The sequence below is a fragment of the Notolepis coatsorum genome (genome assembly GCF_963971535.1).
Source record: "Notolepis coatsorum genome assembly, chromosome: 4".
Lineage (NCBI taxonomy): Eukaryota > Metazoa > Chordata > Actinopteri > Aulopiformes > Paralepididae > Notolepis > Notolepis coatsorum.
Window position 1 is genome coordinate 92,082,267 of NC_140168.1, and position 17,372 is coordinate 92,099,638.

Below are 17,372 nucleotides of genomic sequence, written 5' to 3' on the forward strand. Positions count from 1 at the left end.
TCAGTATATAGAGGTTTGTCATGCTGGTAGAGGGGGTTCATCAAGGTATCTGGAGAGGTTGGTCATGCTGACATGGTAGATGAGGATCATCAGTATATAGAGGTTGGTCATGCTGGTAGATGAGGATCATCAAGGTATCTGGAGAGGTTGGTCATGCTGACATGGTAGAGGAGGATCATCAGTATATGGAGAGGTTGGTCATGCTGACATGGTAGAGGAGGATCATCAGTATATGGTGTGGTTGGTCATGCTGACATGGTAGAGGAGGATCACCAGTATATGGAGAGGTTGGTCATGCTGGTAGAGGAGGATCATCAGTATATAGAGAGGTTGGTCATGCTGGCATGGTAGATGAGGATCATCAGTATATGGAGAGGTTGGTCATGTTGACATGGTAGAGGAGGATCATCAGTATGTGTAGAGGTTGGTCATGCTGACATGGTAGAGGAGGATCATCAGTATGTGTAGAGGTTGGTCATGCTGACATGGTAGAGGAGGATCATCAGAGAGGTTGGTCATGTTGACATGGTAGAGGAGGATCATCAGTATGTGTAGAGGTTGGTCATGTTGACATGGTAGAGGAGGATCATATGTGTAGAGGTTGGTCATGCTGACATAGTAGAGGAGGATCATCAGTATATAGAGAGGTTGGTCATGCTGACATGGTAGAGGGGGATCATCAGTATATAGAGAGGTTGGTCATGCTGACATGGTAGAGGAGGATCATCAGTATATAGAGAGGTTGGTCATGCTGACATAGTAGAGGAGGATCATCAGAGGTTGGTCATGCTGACATGGTAGAGGAGGGTCACCAGTATGTGAGATGTTGGTCATGCTGGTAGAAGAGGATCATCAGTATATGGAGAGGTTGGTCATGCTGACATGGTAGATGAGGATCATCACTATATAGAGAGGTTGGTCATGCTGGTAGAGGAGGATCATCAGTATATATATAACAAAAAATAACATGGATGAGGAGGATGGAGAGTACGAGTGTGATGAGGCGGAGGAAGAGATGGAGATCGAAAAGATATACTTTGACAATTGTTTTAGTGATGATGATGATTAGTAGTTTAGGGCACAAAATACAAATAGAAAAAAATACTTGAATGCTGTGTCAACAAAGAAGATATCCAGAACAGAGGACGTATTTACCGTATTACATACATGTAGACCTACGTAAGAAATGGCATTGAAAGCAGCACTCTTGTATAAGCATGCCAGAGATATGTGACCACTTCAGAAATTGTATTACTATCTTTAACCCTCAAAATATGAGTCCACATTTTTTTTTTTCAGTCATCTACAATATGATGTGTCTTTATTGGTAAAAATTTGCCACTAATTTGCATACTAGCTTGCCACAAACAGGTGATCATTCTGGCAATAGTTTTATTATGATTTTCGACCTTCAAAATATGGGTCTAGACAACCTACTTGTTCAGTTATTTGCAATATTGGCTGAAATAGCGGCATTCGTTTTTTGACGATGGCGTCATTAATTTGCATATAAATGATAAATGGGACACTCTGACAGATTTTTAACATAGCCTATCATTTTCTACAAATTTTTTCCAATCTAGAAACACTGGTTAACAATATATGTCCAGGGGGTGCATGCTAGTATCCGCTTTCCTACTCAACTAATTGGTAAAAATGTGATTATTTTGTATTGACGGCACATATTTGCATAGGCTACTTACATAGAAACATGTGATCACTCTAGGGATATTGTTATTGTGATCTTTGACACTCAAAACATGGGTCTAGACACCTCATTTGTTCAGTTATCTGCAATATTGGCTGAGTTATATTAAACTGATCTTTTTGTGATTTTTTTATAATCGCGTCCTTAATTTGCATATAAATGATACATGGGACACTCTTATCATTGTCTACACATTGTTTCCAATCTAGAAACACTGGTTAACAATATATTTCCAGGGGGTGCATGATAGTATCCGCTTTACTCAACTAATTAGTAAAAATGTGATTATTTTGTATTGACGGCACAGATTTGCATAGGTAAATTACATAGAAACATGTGATCACTCTATAGGGATAGTGTTATTGTGATCTTTGACCCTCAAAACATGGGTCTAGACACCTCATTTGTTCAGTTATCTGCAATATTGGCTGAGATATATGAAACTGATTTTTTAGCGTTTTTTTGAGAATCGCCTCATTAATTTGCATATAAATGATACATGGGACACTCTGACAACTTGTTAACATAGCCTATCATTTGTCACCTTTTTTCCATTCTATAAAGTCTGGTTAGAATTATATTTCCAGGGGGTGCATGATACCTCCCTCTATCTACTAGACCAGTGGTTCTCAACTGGTCAGCCTCTGGACCCAACATTCCTATTTTTGAACCACTATGATTTATTTCAATTTTTTTTGCAGTAATACACAATCTTTCATGCACTGTTCAAAACATGAAATACACACAAAAAAATTCAACAAAAGTGCAACTAGGGCTAAAAACCCAATGAAATAAAATAATAATAAATATTATGCTTCTTAGCTGATTTCTTAGCTTAACATAACAGACCTACAGTAAGTTTGGGGGAACTAATGGGATAACTGGGGTTGCAACAAAAGTACAACTAGGGCTAAAAACACAATGAAATAAAATAATAAAAATAATAATAAATAATATAATGCTTCTTAGCAGACTTCTTAGCTTAACATCCCAGGGAACTAATGGGATAACTGGGGATGTTGTTTGCTCCTGACAAGAGTCTCAAAGTCTGGGGTGATGGTAGACAAAGCAACTCTGAGGTCATGCTCAATGTCCAATCTGGTCCTCTGATTTGTCTTCAGCTGGACCAGAGCTGAGAAGCCACTTTCACAAAGATAGGTGGTAAAAAAGATTTTTTATTTTATTTTTACACACACATCCGCGGGCGACCCACTCAAAATGGCCCCGCGAGTCGCGACCCACTTTTGGGTTGCGACCCACCAGTTGAGAAACTGTTTAGACGTTCATTCATTTTACCCCCCCCCCCCCCCCCCCCCCTCGCTCTCTCCTCCAAGAGCAACGCGGAAGTGCAGTGGTCACCATAGATAGATATTTGCACAATCTGAAAGTAGCCACTTCCGGCTGACTTCCGGTTGCCAATGGCACTTCCTGTCCCATCCAAATACATTGGTTTTAGCTACTTTTCTCCCCTTATTTAAACAACTTTGTCGTCACAGAGAGGCAATGAAACGTTTGTATTATTATAGTATAGAATGTATTTAATAAGCAAACGTTTGTCAGCAGGGTTTTTGGGCTGTATTTCATGTAAAAACGTTTACTGTTAGTTTCCTTGCTCAGCCAGCATTAGCTAACAGAAGCTAGTGGTTAAACAGGCCGGATTAGCTTTGAGCTAACTATCTTTCCCGACCCATGTATTCATTCCATTCTAAACATAACGTTAGTTTACAAAACATGACCTGTCTATATAACGTTGAGGAACAAATTATAAGTGTGTGGGTGTGTGTTTTGGTGAACATTGGACTGCAAACAGAAAATGCATCACAGTTACAGACAGTAGCTACTGTTAGCTGCACTCAGGCTGGCTGCACTCAGGCGGCGCGATCAGCCTGTTGGACAGGGAATGAAGATCTCCAGCGAACACTTCATTGCCTCGGATTATGTTGTTGGGGGTGGAAGGTTTGTCCAGAAGACCACTAATCAGCTGAAGCCTGATGCGGTTCCCTCGGTCTTCGACAGACAGACCGGCGCAGGCTCCCGGGAGCGATGGCTAGCTAGTTAGCACCAGTCGGTTGGTCCCCGGCTGGTGCTAACTAGCTAGCCATCGCTCCCGGCAGCTAACGCCGGTCCCCGACTGGTGATAACTAGCTAGCCATCGCTCCCGGCAGCTGACGCCGGTCCCCGACTGGTGCTAACTAGCTAGCCATCGCTCCCGGCAGCTAACGCCGGTCCCCGACTGGTGCTAACTAGCTAGCCATCGCTCCAGGTCCCCGGCTGGTGCTAACTAGCTAGCCATCGCTCCCGGCAGCTAACGCCGGTCCCCGACTGGTGCTAACTAGCTAGCCATCGCTCCCGGCAGCTGACGCCGGTCCCCGACTGGTGCTAACTAGCTAGCCATCGCTCCCGGCAGCTAACGCCGGTCCCCGACTGGTGCTAACTAGCTAGCCATCGCTCCAGGTCCCCGGCTGGTGCTAACTAGCTAGCCATCGCTCCCGGCAGCTAACGCCGGTCCCCGACTGGTGCTAACTAGCTAGCCATCGCTCCAGGTCGCCGGCTGGTGCTAACTAGCTAGCCATCGCTCCCGGCAGCTAACGCCGGTCCCCGACTGGTGCTAACTAGCTAGCCATCGCTCCCGGCAGCTGACGCCGGTCCCCGACTGGTGCTAACTAGCTAGCCATCGCTCCCGGCAGCTGACGCCGGTCCCCGACTGGTGCTAACTAGCTAGCCATCGCTCCCGGCAGCTAACGCCGGTCCCCGACTGGTGCTAACTAGCTAGCCATCGCTCCAGGTCCCCGGCTGGTGCTAACTAGCTAGCCATCGCTCCCGGCAGCTAACGCCGGTCCCCGACTGGTGCTAACTAGCTAGCCATCGCTCCCGGCAGCTGACGCCGGTCCCCAACTGGTGCTAACTAGCTAGCCATCGCTCCCGGCAGCTAACGCCGGTCCCCGAGTGGTGCTAACTAGCTAGCCATCGCTCCAGGTCCCCGGCTGGTGCTAACTAGCTAGCCATCGCTCCCGGCAGCTAACGCCGGTCCCCGACTGGTGCTAACTAGCTAGCCATCGCTCCCGGCAGCTGACGCCGGTCCCCGACTGGTGCTAACTAGCTAGCCATCGCTCCCGGCAGCTAACGCCGGTCCCCGACTGGTGCTAACTAGCTAGCCATCGCTCCAGGTCCCCGGCTGGTGCTAACTAGCTAGCCATCGCTCCCGGCAGCTAACGCCGGTCCTCGGCTGGTGCTAACTAGCTAGCCATCGCTCCCGGGAGCCTGCGCCGGTCTGTGTTGAAGACCGAGGGAACCGCATCAGGCTTCAGCTGATTAGTGGTCTTCTGGACAAACCTTCCACCCCCAACAACATAATCCGAGGCAATGAAGTGTTCGCTGGAGATCTTCATTCCCTGTCCAACAGGCTGATCGCGCCGCCTGAGTGCAGCCAGCCTGAGTGCAGCTAACAGTAGCTACAGTCTGTAACTGTGATGCATTTTCTGTTTGAATGATGAATGAATGAAAACTTTATTTAACAGATTGCAGAATGGGTACAATACAGTACGGCTCAATACATACAATTGTTAAGGGGATGCAGACCTGAGAAAGACGTTTGTCTTGTTTCCATCAGGGTCCCCCATTTTCAATTCATATAGAATTTGCAGTCCAATGTTCACCAAAACACACACCCACACACTTATAATTTGTTCCTCAACGTTATATAGACAGGTCATGTTTTGTAAACTAACGTTATGTTTAGAATGGAATGAATACATGGGTCGGGAAAGATAGTTAGCTCAAAGCTAATCCGGCCTGTTTAACCACTAGCTTCTGTTAGCTAATGCTGGCTGAGCAAGGAAACTAACAGTAAACGTTTTTACATGAAATACAGCCCAAAAACCCTGCTGACAAACGTTTGCTTATTAAATACATTCTATACTATAATAATACAAACGTTTCATTGCCTCTCTGTGACGACAAAGTTGTTTAAATAAGGGGAGAAAAGTAGCTAAAACCAATGTATTTGGATGGGACAGGAAGTGCCATTGGCAACCGGAAGTCAGCCGGAAGTGGCTACTTTCAGATTGTGCAAGTGGAGAATGGTGGTCACAGCTGGGGAGAGAAACTCCAATTCCCAGAAATCGTTGCACTCGTTCATTTGAGGACACGAGATAACCAAGGCGTGCATTATCGTGGGAAAAAACCCGAAACAACATTTAATAAAGACGAGTGTTAGTTGTGTTTCCCATCTGCCGTCAACATAAAATCACCCACCACCCGTCGGAGTAGTGGGGGAGAAGAAGAAGAGGAATATTTTTAAATAGCAAGAATTATTATCAACTGTGTGCCCCGTCAGAGCTGCAGCTGCTGGTACTGTATGGAGAGAGGCGGGGGGGGTCTCATCTCCGAACCTAAGAAGACACATAACAACAGACAGACAGCTCAGTGATTGAAACCTACGTGTTTGTGCGACCATGTCGACCTAAAAAATGGGGGATAATAATAAGAACGAGCCGCCTCGGGGGCCTGGAGGATACCGCAGGCGGAAGACGGCCGCTGCTGCTGGAGCTGGACCGAGTCATGTGAGACAAGCCGGCGGCAGCAAGGCGCACGGAGCCGGGGAGAAACCACCGCCTCGCCCCGCTGAAGTACGACCACCAGCATCATCATATTACCTGCAGCAGGTCTCCGGTCAGACCGGTACTGCTGCTGGACCAGACGCCGACAGGCTGGAGGAACTCTCCCAGAGACTCAGGTGACTAGTGTAGAGACAATTAACATGCAAATGGATTTTAATAGATTGTTTTAACCTTCTGTGTGTTGTCGCAGTGAAAGGGTGAAACAAGATGTGTGTTTGTTAGGTAACGTGACGTCAAGTCAGTTTGTTTATAATGTCGGTTATAATAATAACATGCCTGCTGCTACTTCTTCTGCTAGACTAGCACTGCGAGGCTCGCTCGCAGTCACGAAAGGGGCTACTGCTAGACGTGCTGAACACATTGCTGTCCCTTCTCATTGAATTCTGCCAAGTCCGACTTTTATTGATTGATTGATTGAAAACTTTATTAACAGATTGCAGAATGGGTACAGTACAGTTAAGGGGATGCAGACCAGAGAAAGACTTTCGTCTTGTTTACATCAGGGTCCCCCATTTTCAATTCATCGTAACATATAATCCATACATGACATACAGATAGACAGTACTGCTACATCTATACATTTATGACATACCAGATTTGCTAATACAGTACTGTTTGTGATACGAAAAGAGTCCAGAAAAAAGAGTATATATACATTTGACGTAGAACTGTACATTGGAGGAGGTTGGGGGGGGGGGGGGGGGGGTTGGGTAGGAGGGGTGGGTGGGGGACACTGTACAACTGTACAAGCAAAACTGTACATTGGAATATTGACAAGACCATACTTGGTAATTTACTGTACATTGGAGGGGGTTGTGTTAGGACATTTACAGGGGCCAGTTTCGAATTGCAGTCTCCCGTAGGTGTTTATTGAGTGTTTTTGAAAGTGGGTAGTGATTCACATTCCTTTACAGCTTTGGGTAGGGCGTTCCACATTGATGTGGCATAATTGCGAAAAGTGTTTAGTCCCTTGTTTGAGCCGAATCTGGGTTTAACATGATTTGTGGAGCTCCCTCTGGTGTTGTGATCGTGGTATTCACTGACCTTTGGGAAGTATTTTGACATGTACATGGGTACCTTGGTCGTGTAGTGTATCTTGTAGACCAGGCCCATTGCAAGTTGCTGTACTCTGTCGTCTACTCTAAGCCATCCTAGGTTGTCAAAGTGGGCAGGGGTAAGGTCAAGCAGTAGTCTGACCAGTTTGTTTTGAGATGTTTGTAATTTAGTTTTTAGCGCCTTTGAGGTGCTTTGGTACCATGAGGTGCAAGGATAGTCGTAGTACCCTTGAATGAGTGCTCCTGCCAGAGTCTTCAGGGTATTCTTGTTTACCAGAGAGGAGATCCGGTCATCAGATATGTGGGTATATCAGATGGGGCCAAAGGGACATTATATTACCCTTTACAGCTTCAGAGAAATCTAGGTCACTTATTATGGTCATAAATGGTTAGTTGACTAGCTAACAGCTCGGAACTAGGCAAAATCTGCATATGGCTCGCTGATAACAAACTATCATTACACATGGGCAAAACAGAGTCCATTCTCTTCGGTTCAAATAACAAACTCGGCAAGACCGATGGCTTCTCAGTTACAGTGGGTGACAATATTGTCACAAGGAAAGATGAAATTACCTGCCTGGGTTCTATCCTAGAGGCTAATCTCTCCTGTGACAAAATGGCATCCAATGTAATAAAAAAAGTCAACCAACAAACTCGATTCTTGTACTGGATCTCCTCTCTGGTAAACAAGAATACCCTGAAGACTCTGGCAGGAGCACTCATTCAAGGGTACTACGACTACGTTTGCACCTCATGGTACCAAAGCACCTCAAAGGCGCTAAAAACAAAATTACAAACATCTCAAATAAACTGGTCAGACTACTGCTTGACCTTACTCCTAGAACCCACCTCACCCCTGCCCACTTTGACAACCTAGGATGGCTTAGAGTAGACGACAGAGTACAGCAACTTGCAATGGGCCTGGTCTACAAGATACACTACACGACCAAGGTACCCATGTACATGTCAAAATACTTCCCAAAGGTCGGTGAATACCATGATCACAACACCAGAGGGAGCTCCACAAATCATGTTAAACCCAGATTCGGTTCAAACAAGGGACTAAACACGTTTCGCAATTATGCCACATCAATGTGGAACGCCCTACCCAAAGCTGTAAAGGAATGTGAATCACTACCCACTTTCAAAAACACTCTCAAAAAACACCTACGGGAGACTGCAATTCGAAACTGGCCCCTGTAAATGTCCTAACACAACCCCCTCCAATGTACAGTAAATTACCAAGTATGGTCTTGTCAATATTCCAATGTACAGTTTTGCTTGTACAGTTGTACAGTGTCCCCCCCCCCACCCCTCCTACCTATCTTTTTTTCGCAGTGATCACAACGTGTCTGTGTGTGCGTGCCGTTGGCTGCGACCAAAGCACGGAGGGGCGACTTTTCCTCCCCCGCTTTCGTGCATGCATGATGAAACATAATACCGATAATCTAGCGTTTATTTCAGGATGATTCATAAATCAAGCGAGAAATGGCACGATTTCTAAGGAAATGCATTGAAGCGCGGTTTGCTGGAGTTTCTTGAGATTAGACAGGATCACTCTAAAACTATACTCACCACCAGTGTTGGGACTAACGCGCTACAAAGTAACGCGTTACAGAAACGAAGTTACTTTTTGCCGCAACTAGTACTCTAACGCATTACTTTTGAAATTCAGTAACGCTACTTACGTTACTGAATGGTTCGTCACTGCGTTATTTGCGTTATATACGGCGTAGATTGATAGCGAGCGGTAGTGATTATTATTATTATTATTATTATCCTCATCCCCACCCGCGTAGAATGATACGAGGCGAGTCTGGCCACTGGCCAATCAGAAGTGCGCAAGAAATGCGGCTACGGAAAGAAATAGACCCTCTCTATTGTAAACAAAACAAACGCTCGCTATGAATCTACATACAAAGAATGCAGTAACAAACTAACAAACCATTTAGCAACTACTTGGAGAGATAATTAATATACAACATGGAAACGAGATAAAGAACATGTTTGAGGCGCTGCTGGAGTCAACTGGACTAACGTTACGTAACGTTACTACATCTCAACCACCGCAGACTTTGGTGAGTGAACCTCAAGTTGATCAACGGATTTTGACTGTACGAAATCTGCCAGGGAATCTCATATAATACTAACCAAACAATATAAATATAGTCCTTTCATGCACAATTGATATCCTAACTATTCTAACGTTGCAATGCTTTGATTGATATCTTAAACAACGTTGCAACTTGCAAGATGGTGAATGAATGAATGAATGAAAACTTTATTTAACAGATTGCAGAATGGGTACAATACAGTACGGCTCAATACATACAATTGTTAAGGGGATGCAGACCAGAGAAAGACGTTTGTCTTGTTTCCATCAGGGTCCCCCATTTTCAATTCATATAGACATTTATGACATACACAACATACATGACATTTATGGCATAGGGACATATAGGTATTTAGTACTGATACATTTGTGACATAAACGGTATTCAAATATACAGTACTGTTACCGCTAGCTTTGGGTAGGGCGTTCCACATTGTTGTGGCATAATTGCGAAACGTGTTTAGTCCCTTGTTTGAGCCGAATCTGGGTTTTACATGATTTGTTGAGCTTCCTCTGGTGTAGTGGTTGTGGTATTCACTGACCTTTGGGAAGTATTTTGACATGTACATGGGTACCCCGGTCGTATAGTGTATCTTGTAGACCAGGCCCATTGCAAGTTGCTGTACTCTGTCGTCTACTCTAAGCCATCCTAGGTTGTCAAAGTGGGCAGGGGTGAGGTGGGTTCTGGGGTTCAGGTCAAGTAGTAGTCTGACCAGTTTGTTTTGTGATGTTTGTAATTTTGTTTTAAGCGCCTTTGAGGTGCTTTGGTACCATGAGGTGCAAGCATAGTCGTAGTACCCTTGAATTATAATGGTTATAATGAAACGCTCCGGCGACATCAAGGCTGTTCCTTCAACCGGCGCACTTCTTATTATATGACTCGGGACAACATTTGTTTGTGTCAGATTTGTGTTTGTATCTAGACCACATTGCTTAGCAGAGTTCGGTGATGTGAATGGAAACTGTCAAGTTGATCAACCGATTTTGAGTACTATAGGGCATGGGACTCGGGAGCAATCTTTTTTTTTAATCTTTTTTTTAAATAACTAAATAGTTACTTTTCACAGTAACTCATTACTTTTGGGTGTAAGTAACTAGTACAGTAACGAAGTTACTTTGAAATGAAGTAACTAGTAAAGTAACTGAGTTACTATTTTTCAGTAACTAGCACAACACTGCTCACCACGGTATAAAACGGAAATGTATGTTTTTTGCATGTTGACTGGAAGAAACTCACTGACAATCGACATGTTTATTAGATCCATAGCTATAATATTTAATATAGTTTTTAGCCCTGCAAACACCGCCATCTATCCCTATTCTTTAAAGCGCTGGCCTTCTTACCACAAGGTAAACGGCGACCTCTAGGCACTGACTGAGTTAATGTATCACGTAATTTCAACGTGGAATTAGGGAATATCAAAATAAAAGCACACGTTGTTGAACTTGATCAGGGGAGGAAACTAACTTTTTGGCTTACCAGCCAACTGGCGAGTATCTGATTTTTTTTACCAGCCAAACAGATTTTTTACCAGACAAAAAAATTCGCTAATTGTGATAATTACTTCTTTGTATGTCAAGCCGCGTCAATGTTGTGTATGCATCTGGGTAGGCACACTGTGCCTTTAAGACAGCACGGTGGTCTTACGACAGTGCTGTGAAGTACCGTCAAGTGTTGTGGTAACGTCAGTTGGGTTGGTGTGCTGTTGTGCACAGTGCACTGGTTGAGCTAGCCCCTTTCGTGACTGCGATGTGCAAGCCAGGGGCTTTTGAGCATGAAATAAAATGTCTAACCTTACGTCGTAGTCCGGTGCTTTTTTGGAAACATTATAGTCATAACAGATACACCTAGCTGGCTGCTTTGAGCACACGGGGCTAACGTTAGCTAGCAAGCAGCTATAGCTAAAACGCTAACTAGAAGCTAACCACTGTATACAGTTCCAGTAGACTAACATTACACCTCTGTGATTTAAATGTGTCCTTAGTAACTTATACTCGAGGGTTGTACTAGGGTTGGATGCAGTTCCCCGTTGGTCAGTCTGTCTGTTTTCCATCTTCTGCTGTGTTTAACGTTATCTGTTTGCGAGTGCTCCTGATGGCTAGCCTAGTACCGCAGGACTTTTATTATTATATGTCCGCGGGTTTGCCAGTACTGCGCAAACGTTTATTAAACATTATATGTCCGCGGGTGGTCTTGTGCAGTGCTCTCGTGGCACTGTCAACTAAAGCGAACACTCAGAAGACGCGCACCGTTTGCCAGTGCAGTGATTGCAGAATGTTTTTTATTTTTTTGTATACTCGCCAGCAGGGGAGGAAACTAACTTTTTGGCTTACCAGCCAACTGGCGGGTATCTGATTTTTTTTACCAGCCAAACGTAAAAAATACTAGCATTTGGCCCAGGGTTAGAAATTAACATTTTTTTTCAAGGGCTTTTTTTGCCCCCCTTAATTGATTTTCGGGGACTTTTTTTTGTATTTCGGGGGCACTGAATTTTTATGATGAAAATTAACAAGGATTATAAAACATTGTTGACACTTTTTTTTACAGTCTTCGTCCCTATGTTTGATAATGTAATGTTAATGTCTCCATATATAGGGCTCTACGCTAACCTTTTTCCCAAGGAGCACATGTGCTCCTAAATAAAATGTTAATAAATAAAATCTAAATAAAAATTTAGGAGCACACAAAGAAATTTAGGAGCACAGTGAAAATTGTTCAAGTAACACAGAGTTTATTAACTATTTATCTCATGCATTATTATACTGTGCGTGTGCACACTATGAATTGAAAATGGGGGACCCTGATGTAAACAAGACGAAAGTCTTTCTCTGGTCTGCATCCCCTTAACTTGTGTGTATTGAGCTGTACTGTATTGTACCCATTCTGCAATCTGTTAATAAAGTTTTCAATCAATCAAACGCAAAGGATATCGGTTGTCAAGCTGCTTTTGTATGTTGTAGTGTTGTTATGATACCAACATTTTGACTTTGATACAGATAGGAAAGGTAATGGAATATATTATTAGATGACAGAACATTGAAAATTCTTTATACAATTATTTAATTCATTATGAAATAGAAATTCCGTTTTTGGGTGGAACGTTTGTTGCAAGGAGGGAGGAGGCGGGGACCGCTGCGTGTTACACACAACACGGAGAAATGGTCTAGCTGCTTCGGTGCGTCGTTAACGTTAACGTCGGAAGAAATTCCCCACTAAGCCCTAAATTCAGAGCAGAGCAGTATCCTAATGACTTGTATGCTTCAGTCGATAAGGTGTTTTGCGAATTCTGTCAACATACCGTGGGGACTGGACCCGCAAAAACACGTGCAAATATCACTTCAAAAGCCATGTCAGCCGGATTCCTCTCTTTCTCCTCGTCTCTCTTTTGCTCAAAATAAAAATGAATGGGCTTCATGGCTGGCTGATTTTTTTGCGTTGTCTGATTCTGAATGTATAACTTGCCTAAGCCGGTACCGTGACTTTGTTTTCGGGCGCTACTGTGATTGGACGTTTATGCGCCTTGTGTAATGTGGGACTATTATAACAGCGGAGCTGTTTTGTAATCGTCACTCGTCTCGAGTAAATAATTTTTCCGGGTGGCGCACACACACATATTATTAGGGCCAAATACAAGGGAAATGCTCGCACTGTAGATCATATATATAATTATATATATAATTAGTAAACTGTCGGGGGCATTTTCTGCCCCCCTTAACTGATATTCGGGGGCATTTTGTCCATTTTCAAGGGCATTTTGCCCCGAGCCCCCGTTAATTTCGAACCCTGATTTGGCCAGTAAAGTGGCCTAATTTCCTCCCCTGAACTTGATCATGCATATTTATTAGAAACTGTAATTACAGCACTATGTTATCGATACACATTTATAAAACAAGGCATATTTAGCCAAAATATGCTGCCAGAAGATTAAATATATATATATTTTTAATTTTTATATATACATTTTTTTACGCGACCCAACTGTCACCTACCCGCGACGGCGCGACCCCAATTTCGGTCGCAACCTGTAGTTTGAGAACCACTGTAGTAGACGTACGGGGAACGGGGCCCTGTTCCCGGGCCGTTCCCATTCCCGGCCGCCTGTTACTGTTCCGCAACTGTAAGTTACTTCCGGGGTAGGCCTGATTGGCCCCGACAGGCACGTGACAGGCGCGGCCACGCCCCGTGGCAGCCTCAGGACGCGCAACGAGGCTGCTGAGAGCTGTCGCGCGGAAATAGGCTGTCTATTGCCTCGCGCTGCAACGCGGAAATAGGCTGTCTATTGCCATTCTCTAAGACAAACTCTAACCTTAACCAGCTCCTTAACAGCGCCTAAACTTAACCCTTTAACCTTAAGCAACTCCGAAACTATGCCTAACCTTAACCTTAACCTTAACCATGCCTAACCTTAACCATAAGGCATAACCAACTCCGAAAGAATATTGCCATTCTCTAAGACAAACTCTAACCTTAACCAGCTCCTTAACAGCGCCTAAACTTAACCCTTTAACCTTAAGCAACTCCGAAACTATGCCTAACCTTAACCTTAACCTTAACCATGCCTAACCTTAACCATAAGGCATAACCAACTCCGAAAGAATATTGCCATTCTCTAAGACAAACTCTAACCTTAACCAGCTCCTTAACAGCGCCTAAACTTAACCTTTCTAACCATAACCAACTCCGAAACAATGCCTAACCTTAACCAACTCCGAAACAATGCTTAAAGTTAACATGCCTAAACTTAACGGCGAACGAATGCACGTAAAAAAAAAAAAAAAAAAATTGAAGGGAATCGAACTTGCCAGCAACAGACGGTAGGATCCACACCAATGCAGCGCTGCCAATTGAGCTATTTCTGGATAGTGAAAAAGGACGTATTACTGCTACATAATGCTGCCGTGGAGCGTGCCGCGCGGCAGAGAAAGTTGCGTGTCCTGAGGCTGCCGCGGGGCGTGGCCGCGCCTGTCACGTGCCTGTCGGGGCCAATCAGGCCTACCCCGGAAGTAACTTACAGTTGCGGAACAGTAACAGGCTTCCCGGCCAGTGTCTTCAGACTGAAAATAAATAAATAAATAGGTTTTGAACCTGAAAAGTTGGTTCTCAGCTGGAACCAAAACATTTGAGTTTTCCCCCTCCTTGTGAACCATGACATCATCAGTGGGCGTGTCATATATTCTAGGCTGTGAAGATGAGAGGAAGAAGGAAGGAGACGAAGGCAGCGACTGACAACAACGTCAACAATGTTGACATCACATGTTAATACCACCTGTAAATATTGTCCATGACACACGCATACATAATAAACTGTCTCTGTCTGTCTGTCTGTCTGTCTGTGTCTGTCTGTTTGTTTGTTTGTATTTCTCTCTAGTTGTCATGAGTTCCAGGAGTCTCTTCTCAGTTCAACTAGTGGTTACAATAACTACAGAGGAATCCTCAACTGGTGTATCGTCATGCTGGTCAGTACAAAGTGTGTGTGATGTGGAGAGAGAGAGTGAGAGAGAATTTGGCTTCACTCTGAAGTGTTTTTTAGGGTTAGTCTTTGTATGGATTTGGCTTCACTCTGAACGAATAACAAACATGCAGATATGGTTATGACGTCAAGTTAGTGGTGGACGGTATGGTCTAAAATTTATATCACGGTATAATTTGAAGCATAGACGGTAACGGTATATATCACGGTATCAGTGTTTCCGTTAGAATAAATTTTTTTGCCTGATAGGCAGGCTCTTTAAGAATGACATCCTCAAGGCATGTAGATTTATAATATTTTAACTTAAAACTAGGCTACTTTTGCGTATAAAGTCATTATATTCCAAATAAAATAAGTCCCGAGTCCGTGCTGCTCCCATTGCAAACAGCCGGGCTGGATGCTGGATTTTGCTAGAAGCATATGTAGCTGCAGAGCCGCAGAGCCAGCGGCGCTTTCAGGTCTGGTCACAGCTTTCAGCCGTTGGGTGGGGGGGCGCTGTTGAGCGGACCTGACCTGAAAGCGCCGCTGGCTCTGCGGCTCTGCAGCTGCATGCTATTCGCAAATCCACTGCTGCCGCCGTCCTCCCGGCTCATAACACTACACACATATCATAATGTTTACAGCAAACTGTAGTTGATCACCAGGTATGTTTTATTAACGTAGAATAATTCATATAAGAAAAACGATAGGGACATCTCTTACCTTTCTCCACTGGTTAAAAATGCCAGGAACTGAAATTGAAACTTGCTGTGCGCCGCGGTGATATGTGTTTATTATGAAATGACAATTGCGTGTTGACACGCCCACTGCGCGAAGCCTCCTAAATAACTTTTTCCATTTTGCACATATCTATTATCTATGACTAATTCTATCTATTTTTAGGGGCAAATGCGATTGAAATAGTCGCGCTGTGGTTACATGACGTCATTGCTATTTTAGAGCTACTCTACCGGTTACACGGTATAGTCAAAATCCATACCGTAGAGCAAATTAATACCGTTTATACCGTATACCGTTTATACCGTCCACCCCTACAAGGGGTGGACGGTATGGTCTAAAATTTATATCATATAATTTGAAGCATAGACAGTAACGGTATATATCACGGTATCAGTGTTTCCGTTAGAATAATTTTTTTTGCCTGATACCGTATACCGTTTATACCGTCCACCCCTACTACTATCTCACAAAAGCATGTAGAATGTAAAACGTTAGGTTGGCAATAGGTTAGCAATAGGTTAAAAGTGTCCTTATATCGTTTTAAGTTTTCTATTTGCGATCGTCTATCCGACCCGGAACCGGAAATGGAAATTTTGAACCATGGGAATTGTATTTTTTTGCGGCCATTTTGTAGAGGAGATTCATAGCTGTCGGCCAGCGTTGAAATTTCTCCGATCTACACTTCCTGTCACATACTATGGTGGTTCAAAGTTCAGCGTTCTGAATGAATCATATCAATAATTGTTATGATTCGCGATAATAAGCCACAAAAGGTAACGTTTTTGACAAATATTGAAACGCAGTCAGTTTCTCCTCACTATTGTTAGCATGTAGGAACAATTCGATTTGAAATTAGTTTCAAAACAGTTACACTGTGGGGGAAATAAAAAAGTACAGTCGATTACAGTAAATATCAGTATCTGTTATTATGCACGCCTGGTGATACTAAATCCAAATTGAACTCGGGCATTTGAAAGATACTATATGTATATATATATATAAATGTGCGAATTGGCTATAATAAGATAATGTATAAGCATATATTCTATATTCTATAATAATATTTCAAATTGCATTGGTCCGGATGGGAGAATTCAGTACTGTATATACAGAACCTTCGGTTTTATCATCTTCCCTTTATTAATTTCCTTAGATCTTTTGTACACATGATCTCAAGAGGGTACTGAAGAGGGTTTTTTAAGTCTGGTCATTATTATCATGGTGTTATTCACTGTCAAAGATGAAAAGAAAAATCATAATTCATATTTTCCTTTGTTTCATCACAATTTAAGCAAGCCTAGTAATAGACACAATATTTCTGACACTGAGAATACATTCACTGAGGTCCATAGATGTACCTAGATACCAAGAATATGCAAACAGCCCTTGTAGAAGTGGAGCAATATTCCATTTACCTAGGTATACATTTTATGCAGATTTTCACCTGGGGTGGAACAGGCTAAGTATCTATTAATTCGTATCAATTAGATACTCTTTGGGCTTGTTTTTATCTACTTATTCTGAAAGAGTTGAACTAATTATTTTCGCTAGCAAGATCTCATTTGATTATTCATTCCATTAAGCGTACTGCCCTTCAGGCACATTTAATTAAATATAATCTGATTGATTGGGGTAATGAGGGACTTAAAATTAACCTATAGATATACATTGAACTTGTCTGCGATA

General features: G+C 43.3%; 1 protein-coding gene across 1 annotated transcript in view; it reads left to right on the forward strand.

Annotated features, from left to right (window-relative positions):
* Positions 1-794: 794 nt before the first annotated feature.
* dgat1a (diacylglycerol O-acyltransferase 1a) overlaps positions 795-17,372 on the forward strand; it is a gene marked incomplete at both ends in the record, with an annotated part of 129,003 nt that continues 112,425 nt past the window's right edge. Inside the window, 3 exons of the mRNA XM_084312029.1 lie at positions 795-825; positions 6,350-6,443; positions 14,865-14,952. Coding sequence (XP_084168155.1) covers positions 795-825; positions 6,350-6,443; positions 14,865-14,952 — 213 coding nt within the window. The remainder of the gene's footprint in view (positions 826-6,349; positions 6,444-14,864; positions 14,953-17,372) is intronic.